The 12255-nt window shown below is 39.1% G+C and overlaps 1 protein-coding gene across 8 annotated transcripts in view; it reads right to left on the bottom strand.

Annotated features, from left to right (window-relative positions):
- The window catches only part of RALGAPA1 (Ral GTPase activating protein catalytic subunit alpha 1), a 269311-nt gene that overhangs the window by 181590 nt on the left and 75466 nt on the right, over positions 1–12255 (bottom strand). For all 8 annotated transcript variants that reach the window (XM_051822764.2, XM_051822761.2, XM_051822766.2 and 5 more), the window contains 4 exons: positions 8821–9015; positions 5944–6081; positions 3744–3892; positions 423–552 (listed from right to left, as the gene is read on the bottom strand). In XM_051822764.2, the coding sequence (XP_051678724.2) occupies positions 423–552; positions 3744–3892; positions 5944–6081; positions 8821–9015 (612 nt within the window). The remainder of the gene's footprint in view (positions 1–422; positions 553–3743; positions 3893–5943; positions 6082–8820; positions 9016–12255) is intronic.

Here is a 12255-nt window from a genome sequence, read left to right as displayed (position 1 = left end):
TCTGGAGCAGCACAATCAAAATAAATCTTGATTATTTATTATTTTTGCATTACTACGAACAACTTAAAGTGTTTTCCTAACAATCCCAGATGTTTGGAAACTCATAAAGAAAACAATGAGGCCATTACTCCTGAAACCCTCTATGCCAGCTTCATGGGATCATACGTAACTTTGCCACATGATGTAAAATTATCATCAGTCTGTTACATACTTTATAACCTGGTATTTTATCCACTGTTACACTAGGGTTATGCATCTGTAGGTATGCTAAATAGCCTACTTAAGTGAGTAAATTTTAAGTCAATGAAAGATTCTTCAATATGAAATAATTTCTTATTTAAAACTTTTTCCCAGGTAAGAATTTCAGGGTTCAATAAATTGTTTAAAAAATACATATCTATTCATCTATTTATTTTTATTGCCTGGAAAAGTGGTCCTGCAAGTCGACCTGCCAAGTTCATATTTTTTTTCCCCTGGAACTGTAGAAAAGCTTGTGATGGCATCTTCAGTACAGATTCCGTGACTCTGAGCAATACAAGCAGCATCTGTTCCCTTAAAGTAAAAAGATTAATTAATGTTTCCTTTTTGGACGTGTTTTCTTTTGATTAACGGTTAACTTTCAAATTAATATTTGCTATTAAAAATATTACCTTGTTACCTCTGGAATTCTTCAAATACTAAATATCTCTGAAAGACTGTTTCAAACTTTTAGAATTCCTTCATTATTAAAACTTTTAATATTTCACTTTATACATATATATCCGCCATTTTAAGAACATTTTCAGCCATACCACCCTACCGTAAAATAAAAATCTGTGCAAAAGCTAATGAACCGGGGTGATAATCCTGAGATTGCTTCCACTCTCCCTCCCACTCACAAATCAAGCAGCAACATTAGACAGCTGTTCAAAGAACACTTAATCTATACCATACAGTTTTACCTTGTTAACTTGTCCATCTAATCCATTTTGATAAAAATGGAGGACAACCACCTCTATCTTGAATTCTATCAGCCTCAATCTCAAAAACTGCCAGATATTGTAAGGTTAACAGATCACAAAGGATCTGCCAACTAACCAAAAGCCATCATTCTATTTTGGCCATTTTTAAATCTTTTTGTTCTTCTGTGTTCTGTAAGTCAACTCAAGCAAATTCTAATACTATCCTTACTATGACTCTTTCTCCCAGGGGCTTATTATTAAAACCATAAAACTATCATATTTGCACCTGATATCCAGAAATTGATTCAATCACATATGAACAAAAGGATGACAAGGAAATTCCAGCTGAGTATATAGATAGCTAGCAGAAGCCCAGGCACCCATCCAAGTCACCTCCTCTTTGGCTAATTTGAAAGGCCCATTCTGGCACAGCACTATATGAGAGAGTCAATCTAAGATATGTGGCATAGATAGCAACAGATCTCAGATCTACATGTCACGGTTTTTCTGTGAAGTGAGGACAAAATCAAATATAAAACTATCACTCAATAAAAGATACTCTAATTGTTGGCAAACAAATACATACATTAATTCACAGAATAAAAATTAAAGTCCACCTTTATAACCCTGGGCTTCCAATTTAGCTATGTGAAATAAAAAGCTATTTGAAATCAACTACATATTCTAAAAGGCATACATTTCTCAAATAAATCCCATCTGATCTGTTGGTTAAACCATAACTCACTTATATATCAGAAAACAAATTCACTTTGTAATACAAAAATGGTTTTAATTAATAAAATATTGAAAATTGAACTGCAGATAATCCTTCAAAGTACTGTAATTTTGAGAGAACTTTAAAAATAAGAAAAAAAAACTATAAAACTGTGTTCATATAGCAAAGTTTGTTACTATAACCCTGCTCATCATCTTCAAAGCATGTAGAAGGAAAAACAAAAAAAAAAAAGAACAAAGCACTGGTCTAATGCAGTATAGTTAATAAACTCAGAAAGACCACGGTTCGAATCTCTGTCCACTACTCACTAGTTAAGTGGACAAGGACAAGTTACTTAATCTTGGTGTACCCCATATAGAGATTTATAAAATAGAGAATTACCCCATATAAAATAGAGATAATAGCTAAGTCATAGGGTATTGCAAGGGTGAAGTAAGAAAATGCACATGAGTGCAGAGATATGACACAAAAGAATATTAAAATGTTAATAAAAGTAACTACTTATACATCTAGTTCTAATAATACTGTTAATGAAGAATTTTTTCAAAGTAACACCATTTTTCTGTATGTTGCAAAACAGAGATTAGGCATATCCTTTGAGCAAGTACTCTATGCTGCAAAAATGAGTCAAAGAAACAAAATTAAATACATGCAAGGATAGTCAATGTTCTTACCTGCCCCGAGAACAAAAAGAAATAACTACATGTCCATCAACAGGGACTGGTTAAGGATATGGTACACGCAGAGCATGGAGGCTCAGTATACTTCATCTAAAATGCTTGGGATCAGAAATGTTTCAGATTTTGGATTTTTTTCAGAATTTCAAATATTTGCATATGCATGAGATATATTGGAGATAGGACTCAAGTCTAAATATGAAACCCATTTATGTTAAATAGATATTTTATAAATATGTCCTGAAGGTAATTTTGCATAATGTTTTTAGTGCATCTTCATTTTAACTGTAACCCATCACATGAAGTCAGGTGTGGAATTTTCCACTTATATCAACATGTCAGTACTCAAGTTTTCAGTTTTGGACTTTTTTGGATTAGGGATGTTAAATCTGTAATCTATATATCTGAGGGTGTGTATGGTAAGCTGGCTGCTCACTAGACAGCAATTAATTTTTCTAGAGAGTGAGCTTTTGGATAACTTTTTCTTTGTTGAACTTTTCTTTGCTGGAATTTTATGATACCTATGTACTGCAGAACTTCTCTCCCATATTTCAAAATGGACTGTTTTTCCACTTAATTAAGTAAATAGTTACAGAGTACCTGCAATATATGATCCACTATGGTAAGAAATGTAGGAAACATTAAAATGAGAACCTGGATATACTTTCTAGGACCTCTCAATTCAGTGAGGAAAAGAGACATACTCATACAAATAATTTAGTGATCAATACAATTTTGACAATAACTATACAGAGATATCAATACAGAATAAAAGGAAGTGAGAGGAAAATGCAGGTAAGGATATGTAGGAGGAGGGGGGCAGAATCCAAAGGACAATTATGGTGACAATAGGAAAACAAGACAGGAATTAGACATTCTAAAGAAAAGTTCAGAAAGTGCTCATGGAAGAGCATTTTGATAAATTCTGGGAGGCAGGGCACTATCCTGAAAGGTAAATGGAAGGCTGAATAAAGGAAAAGCAAGAAGGAAAAATTAGGCAAGTGGTCTGCCTATACAAGGCTCTGAACTCTAATGAGGCATTCATACATTCAGTCATCACATATTCATTCATTAACTCACATATGTATACATTCACTTATTCACATATATATGCATGTATGCATATATCCCTTGTTGGTGTTAGGGGCTTCCTATGTTCACTTCAGAAGATAATCCAAAGGGTTTTGTGAAGTTTGATCAAAGATGTCTAAGATAAAGCTAAATGGACTACTCTCCCAATAATTATTACATAAAATATTCATTCATTAGCAGGAGCCACTACAATATTGTAGCAAACCCTATTCATAGATACTGTTTCTCTTACAATTACTATACTTGTGTATACAGTTAAAAAAATCCCCACACATATAAAGGATAAAAAATTTTTACCAGGTTTTTTTGTCCATTGATACCTGCACAACCATGTACCGGTAAATGTTAAGAATACGTTTACACATATCTGTGTGCTCATCCAGGAGATTTTTTATTTCATTTGCAGGTTCAAGGAGAAATATGTTTGATGAGTTTATAATGAACACCTATGAAAAAAGAAATCACAAGCTATTCACAACAGAATTTCAACGATAAATTTCTCATTCGAAACATACTTAGATGCTAATCACTAGGTGATCTGAAACAAATCTAAGAGCACTGTGCTGAGTTAATTCTAATCTTACTTCTACCACCAGCATTACATCTGGAACTTAAACTTTCTTTAAAAATTTTTTTTGGAGATTCAAATGAGAACGCACATCCATCTACTAGTTCACTCCCCAAATTCCTCCAACATACAAGGTTGAGCCAGCCCAAAGATCTACGCTGGGATCTCCGTCCACATCTCCCATCCGGGTGGCAGAGACCCAACTACCTGTGCCGTCACCTGCTGCCTCCTGCTTCCTCCTAACAGGAAGCTGCAATCAGGGGTGGAATTGGAACTCAAATCCAGACACTCACAGATGGGATGTGGGCATTTCTAGCAGCAGCTTAACCACAAGGCTGAACAACTGGCCCTGAAATGTACTCTTTAAACTTACCGACTTTTATGTTTATCTAGGCAATGTAAGATTACTACAGAAGGCAGCCAAGGAAAACAAGTCGAGTGCAAGCATAAACAGAAAAGAGATTTAAGAACTGATTCCTAGGCACTTCAACTTGAAAAGGTCAGAGAGATATGGAAAAACAGTAAAGATCTGATTTGAGAAGTGGCCAGGGAGGCAGAGGAAAACAGGAAGGCTTCATATTCTAGTTTCAATGGAGAAATGAGTGATTCTGTATAACGCCCCTGATAAATCAAGCAGGTTTAAGATTGAAAAACATTTATCTGATTCAACAACACATGAGTCACACGTGGCATTGATCAAAACAATTTCATTAAAAAAAAAAAAGAATATCATGAAGTCCTACAAATAATTAAGGACAGGACAAACATCCAATAATAAAATGGAAAAAGCATATGAAAAGCCGTGGCGGCCATTGGAGGGCGAACCAAGGGCAAAAGGAAGACCTTTCTCTCTCTGTCTGTCTCTCTCTCTCACTGTCCACTCTGCCTGTCAAAAAAAAATTAAAAAAAAAAAAAAAAGCATATGAATAGGCAAATCACAGATGTGAAAAGATTTTCAACACAGTACTGGTGAAGGAAAAGCAAATAAAAACAAGAAAACACAATTTTTTAAAAATGAGAATATTTCACATATATACATATATAAGTAGCAAAAAATCAAAATCTCGTAATGTAAGTAACCGGGGATATGTGGAAATGAGACTCACAAATACTAGGGGAGGGACTGCAAAGCATAGTAAGAATATTGGAGGGGGCCGGCGCCGTGGCTCACTTGGTTAATCCTCCGCCTGTGGCACCGGCATCCCATATGGGCGCCAGTTCTAGTCCTGGCTGCTCCTCTTCCAATCCAGCTCTCTGCTATGTTCTGGGAAAGCAGTGGAAGATAGCCCAAGTCTTTGGGCCCCCTGCACCAAGGTGGGAGACTGGGAGGAAGCACTGCCTGACTCCTGGCTTCAGATTGGCGAAGCTCCGGCCGTTGCGGCCATCTGGGGAGTGAACCAATGGAAGGAAGATCTCTTTCTCTGTCTCTCCCTGTCACTGTCTGTAACTCTACCTCTCAAATAAATAAATAAAAATCTAAAAAAAAAAAATATTGGAGAATGATTTGGCAAATATTAGTAAAGTAAATCTAAGAACGTACAAGTCCTATGACTAAGCGATTCTATTTTTGTTATATACCCTAGGGAAACTCTCTGACATGTACAAAAATACAAGTATAAATAGAATGTTCCCTGCAGCACTATCTAGAAGTGAGCAGATGGAAATTCTACACCATGACACAATTTATGTACACAATTTATGTAGCAACGGCTGAGGCCAGGCTGAAGCCAGAAGAAACAGTCTAGAACAATAATATGGAAAGTTTATCAACATATATATTATGAAGGGAAAGTTAAGAAAAGACAAATATTATTACAGATGACAATTGACAAATGTGGATGGTGACTTTAGTAAATTGTAAAAATTATTCTATAAACTATTTATCTGAAATTCTAACATTTAAAAAAAAATAATCATAAAGTGATTCACCTGCAAAACTGCCTGGGTACCAGCTCTTATGTTTTCTTCTGTGGCTTCTTCAGAGGCATTATGAACAGCATCTGGGTAGGAGCCATTTTTTGCCCAACTGGGATTTCGGACATGATCAGCAATATTGGTCCCATTTTCCTGAAACAATGTATCAAGTTTTTAATATTTCATTAAAAAGAATGAAGCAATGAGTCAATAAGATGAAAAGATAAATGCAGTTGTTAGGTCATACTGTTTCTTTCTTTCAAACTAGATGATGCCTTATCTGATTACAAAAGCATGACTATTCACTGTAAAAAATGTTCTGACAAAAATATAAAGTAATAAAAATCATCCATAACTGTTAGCCAGAGATTTTTTTAAAAGATCTATTTATTCATGTGAAAGTCAGAGTTACAGAGAGTTGGCAAGAGACAAAGAAAGAGAGCTGCTCCATCGACTGTCTTACTTCCCAGATGGTCACAATGGCCGAGGCAGGAACAGGCCAAAGCCAGAAGCCAGAAGCTTCTTCCAGCTCTCCCATGTGGACAGCAGGGGACCAAACACTTGGGCCATCTTCTGCTGCTTTTCCCAGGCCATTAGCAGGGAGCTGGATGGGAAGTGAAGTAGCCAGGACATGAAAGTAGCCGATATAGGATGCTGGAATTGCAGGATGTGGCTTTACCCACTACACCACAATGCCAGAATCCAGAGATTTTTTTTTTTTAAGATTTATTTTAATTATTTGAAAGGCAGGGTGACAGTGAGAGAGAGAGCAACAAAAAGAGAAAGAAATCCTCCATCTACAGGTTCACCACCCAAATAGTGGCAATGGCTGAGGCCAGGCTGAAGCCAGAAGCCTGGAAATCTACCAGAGCTCCCACATGGGTGGTAGAGACCCAAGTACTTGAGCCATTTCCATTGCTTTCCCAGGCTATTAGCAGAAAGCTGGATGGGAAGAAGAGTAGCTGGGACTTGGACTGGTGCTCCAACATGGGATATCAATGTTGCAGGAGGCAGCTTAACCCATTGTGCCACAACACCAGCCCCAAGCCAACCAGGGGTGATATCATTTCAGATAAAAGGTATTTCTTCTAATGTATAAACCTTCCTTCTACACTCTCAGATACTTAAGAATGGGATTACACTATTTACAGTTTTGTAAAACATGAATTGTTCCAAGTTAAATCCAGAATCCTAATAACTTAAATAGAAAATAATTTATATTTATTCTACATAAGCATAGCAAAATCCCCCTTATTCTAAGAATACTGATACATCAAGCCACCAAGACTATAACTTTCTGCTCAAGTCTTAGCTGTTATAAGCTTACAGACTAGGGAGTTCCCACCCATGAAAAGCATACAAACGGGGCCCATGCTGTGGCGTTAACAGGATAAGCCAACACTTGTGACACCTTCATCCCATATGGGTACTGGGTTAAGATCTGGCTGCTACACTCAAGACCTGGCTGCTGCACTTCAATATTTCATTATCTGATACCTTTATTTTCTAGCATGATACAAAAATTTGATATCTAACAAATAGTGTGAATCTAATCACATAATTTATATGGTTAATTTCATTAACTTAAATTACATTTCCTAATTGCATTTATCCCTTTCTTTTTTCTTAAAAAATTATTTATTTGAAAGAATTACAAAGAGAGTGATGGACAGAGAGATCTTCCATCTGCTGGTTCACTCTCTAAATGGCCCATATGGCCAGGGCTGGACCAGGGTTGGGCCAGGCCAAAGTCAGAAGCCAGGAGCTTCATCCAGGCCTCCCATATATGTACCAGGGCCAAAGCACTTGTGCCATCTTCCGCTGCTTTCCCAGGAGCAGCTGGGACTTGAACAGGAGCCCATATGGGGCACCAGCACTACAGGCAGCAGCTTAACCTACTATGCTATAGTGCCAGTCTCATTTATGCCTTTCTTAGAAGTAAAGAAGACTGCTTTGAATTTGTGTGTGTGACTATATATACTGATAGACACAGATACACAGAGACAGATAACACACACACACACACACACACACACACAGAATGTTGAATCCCTGTAGAATTAGCCTACTCATTCACACATTAATACCTTGTTTAAATCCAATGGGTGAGTTAATTAACTTTAATTAACCATTAAAGTGAACAGACTTTACACAGTCATTTCTATCCAGTCATCAAAATCTCTGCAAAAAGGCAAACTAGACAAAACATATGAACTTTTTCTAATCCTAACTCCATGTCTGCTTCTGTTTCTTGTAGAACCTGACCTGTGACAAAGGCTGATCAAGCAAAGAACAAAAATTCACTGAGACTTAAGAAAGGGATGAGACAAGGGACCCAAATGATACCTCTTCTCTCATTTCTCATCTTTTCCCCTCTGTGAGTAAACTCTAGTCTTTCTTATCACAGACCACCTTATTTCACCAGGTCAGGAAGCTTCATATCTGCAATTACCTCTAGTACAAGATTCCAGGAAAGATTCAGTAAATTCTGGTTTGTGCTAGATAGTTACTTCTAGAATAAGATAAGCTTTGCACTTGCAGGGAAGGGAGGACAGTAGTTTGGTAATTACCCCATAAAGTATGTACAATAACATCCATTTTTATGTAGCACCACAGTTTAAAATATTGTACTTTGATAACAGCATCGAATTTTGATCTAGCTAATGACTTAAAGAATCTGTATGCACCTCAATATTAATTTTTAAAAATTATGACATCACAGCTTTCTGACAAGGTAGGTAAGTAACTACTGTTATATTACCTAAATTTTAAACCATACTGAAAGATATATTTCCCTATTTCCTAAGTATATTTCTGTTAAGATATTATCATATTTTGTGAAACTTTAACCTATTAAACTTACGCTAAAACATAGTAGTCTTAGAATTTTACCTCTTCTCGTTTTTCTCCTTCCACTGAAATATCATGATCAGTAACATTTTCAATGCAAGGTAAATCTGAAGAAGTCATTACAATTTCCTCAGGCTCTTGCATGAACAAAGGTTTTTCCTCTTGCTGAATCCATTCTTGATATACTTTTACCACTTTTCTCATAGCTGCTGCTTCACAAATTGGTAATAAAAATGCCTAACCAAAAAAAAAAAAAAGGTGGGAGAGGGGGAAACAGAGATAATGATATCCTTTTCCTTTGATGAAAACCACAATAGATTTATTAAAACTGTGAACTTTAAACAATATTTTTAAAGTTAATCAGTTCATTATTGCAAAACGCCTTTGAGTACAAATCATTTGTAGACACACAGAAATATTTGTAGTAGATAGCTACTGACTTCAGGTGGCAGGAACAAAGATTTGTTTTCATTGTGGTATCTCAGAACACTATCCTTTCTCATGAAATAATTCTGCTCTCACAAGCAGCCTTTCATTTATTATTAGCATTTATAGCCCACGCTGTGGACTATGCCCCTGGGGACACCCCTTTGCTGCAAGTCCTCAAGCACTCCTATCCTTGATCCCAGAGAGCAGTCCTAACACTGGTCTTGTTTTCTCTGCTGACACGCCTCCCCACTGCAGTGGAGGTGGCTACAGGGGGAACTTGGATTTTTTTTTTTTAACTTTTTCTTTTAAAAACATTATTTATTTGAGAGGCAGAGTTACAGAGAGAGAGAGAAAGAAACAGAGAGAGGTCTTCCTTCCACTTTTATTTCTGACCAAATGGTTTAAACCTCCGACGGTTGTTGAAAGTTCTAAACTGACTTTGAGGCTTCCAGTCAGATCCCTGGAACTCTCAGAGGAAGAGGACCCTCAACTTGGAGAGGTAATAGTTGTTTAAGTTAACTGAGATTGTGTACTTTCTACATGATGCAACTCACTAGTAAGAGATATGGTTTGATTCCCAGACCTTACAAAAGAGATGACTCACCTTTCTTTGTACCGATGCCTGGCCACAATATAGAAGACCAAACAGTACAGCCAGAAAATGAGAGCTTAAACCATGACATAATTTTATAGCTACATCTATTCTGCCATGGTCACATAAATGGGCAAATCAAAGGGAGATGGAAAGTTTTACCAACGTCCCTGACCACTATTAATAGAATGGGACTTCAGAGGTCCAGACAATTAGGATGAGAAATTTGGGCCCAGGAAGTTCATAGAGCAATTGGGCCAAGCTATATGGTATAAGAGATCCAAGCCTAGCCTACAAAATACAATCCTGAGGAATACCATCTATCAACTCCTCCAGGAAGCCTGCTCTCAGGCATACGCTTACTGCATGCAGGCAAGAAGTCTTCAACAAGGAGCGTCATGGCCATGTGCATTAAGGGTGTCTACTGCTGCTGGTTTGACTCACCCCAACCAAATCCAGGGGTTCACGAGATGCCTTGAACTAGAAAGTGATGAGGTGGAAGACCTAATGGACTCCTTTTTGTCCCCTCCCAGCTTGTTTAATCCACAGACCCTGTAATCCAGGCTCCACCCTGGGTCTTAAAAACTATGAGGGAAGGCATGGGTAGGCCTAAGTGGAGCCTGCCAGCTAATATGAAAAGCCATGTTCACTGCTGGTGAATGCGAATGCTCTGGTCTGGTCTCTCCACTAGGCCCACTGGCCATGCTCTCCTCCATACCCGGGTCCTCCTTGGGGTGCCATCTCCTCAAGCAGGAACATAAGGGCACCCTGGCATTCCTATTTAACCTTTCTGCTTACAAGATCTAATGCAAATAAAGGGGAACTTGGGGAAATTTTCAAGATGACCCTGACCAGTATGCTGAGGCCTTCTGAGACTTAACTCAGGTGTCTTAACTATCTTGGAAGGATGTGATGTTACTCTTAATCCAAACTCTGACTGGAACAGAAAAACAGGTAGCCCGACAGGCTGCCAAGACTACAGGACACAGCTTTTCATGACCCATGGCACCTGCTTGGTCAGGAAGCTCCAAGAGAGGCATATCCAACAGGCAGTGCCCTTGGAAGACCCTAAATAGGATACTGATTGCTCCTTTGTAAAATGGAACAGAAAGCATTTCCAGCCACATGTGACTGGAAGGACTGCAGAAAACCAGTGCAGAGCTTCTAAATTACTCCTGTCTATTAATGATAGCTCAGGGCCCTGAGGAAAGGCCCCTGCCCCCTGTCTTTTTAAAACGACTGGGAGCGGGGCTGGCACTGTAGCACAGCGGGTTAATGCCCTGGCCTGAAGTGCTGGCATCCCATATGGGCGCCAATTCTAGTCCCGGCTGCTCCACTTCCAATCCATCTCTCTGCTATGGCCTGGGAAAGCAGTGGAAGACAGCCCAAGTCCTTGGGCTCCTGCACCCATGTGGGAGACCTGGAAGAAGTTCCTGGTTCCTGGCTTCGAATCAGCACAGCTCCGGCCATCTGGGAAGTGAACCAGCAGATGAAAGACCTCTCTCTCTGTCTCTCTCTGTAACTCTTTCAAATAAATAAAATAAATCTTTAAAAAAAAAAAAAGCGACTGGGAGCTCTAATTAAACATACCTGTCTGTCTCCTGACCCAGTGCAGGGACAAGTCATTCTAAAGGATAATTTGTAACTCAGTCAGCCCCAGACATCAGAAGAGAACTACAGAAAGTCAGCCAATGGACCAGAAAGTTCTTTAGGTGATCTCCTGAAGGTTGCCTCCTCAGTCCTTTACAGTAAGACCAGGAGGAGGCCAGCAGTGGGTGAGAGAGAGAAAAGGAGGGTAATCACGTTAGTGGCCACCCTACAGTCTCATGGACCTCAGGATCACCAGGAGGCTCCTACAAATGCTTTGGCTTGCAGCCAACTGGGACATTTCAAGAGGATCGTCCTCACAAGCAGAGGAAGCCACCCTGACCTTGTCCTATTTACAATGGGGATCACTGGCAAGTGGGCTGTCCCAGAAAGTGAAGGTCTCTGGGTCCAGAGCCCTCCCCACAAACAGTCCAGTGGGACTGAGGGGCTCTAGGGCCTTCCTCCCTGGCTCCTACAGCTCAGTCCACGATTAGGATCCATGAGCCCCCAGATGACCTTAACAGAGGAGGGGAGGAAAATGGACTCCTCCTAGATGCTGCGGCCACTTATTCAGGCCTCCCCTCCTCTCAGTACAACCACAGTTGTAGTTGGAAAAACCTGCTCTTCACACACACCTTCTTAATTATGCGAGAATACCCAACCCTGCCAGCCCTCAGGAAAATATTCAGGCTTGATTATACTCAAGGGAACTGGGGACTGGGACAGGAAAGGACTGGGCCCACCTTTTCCTTTCTCCTCTCTAAAACTCTAAGAGGTTCCCTGGACATTGCAGGATTCTGCCGACTGTGGATCCCTGGACATCCAGAAATTGCCTGCTCCTGTAACAGCTAAGAAAGGATACTCAGGCA

Source organism: Oryctolagus cuniculus, chromosome 12, assembly GCF_964237555.1.
Source record: "Oryctolagus cuniculus chromosome 12, mOryCun1.1, whole genome shotgun sequence".
Lineage (NCBI taxonomy): Eukaryota > Metazoa > Chordata > Mammalia > Lagomorpha > Leporidae > Oryctolagus > Oryctolagus cuniculus.
Note: the sequence above shows the minus strand (reverse complement) of the source record. Positions and strands in the feature narration are given on the sequence as shown.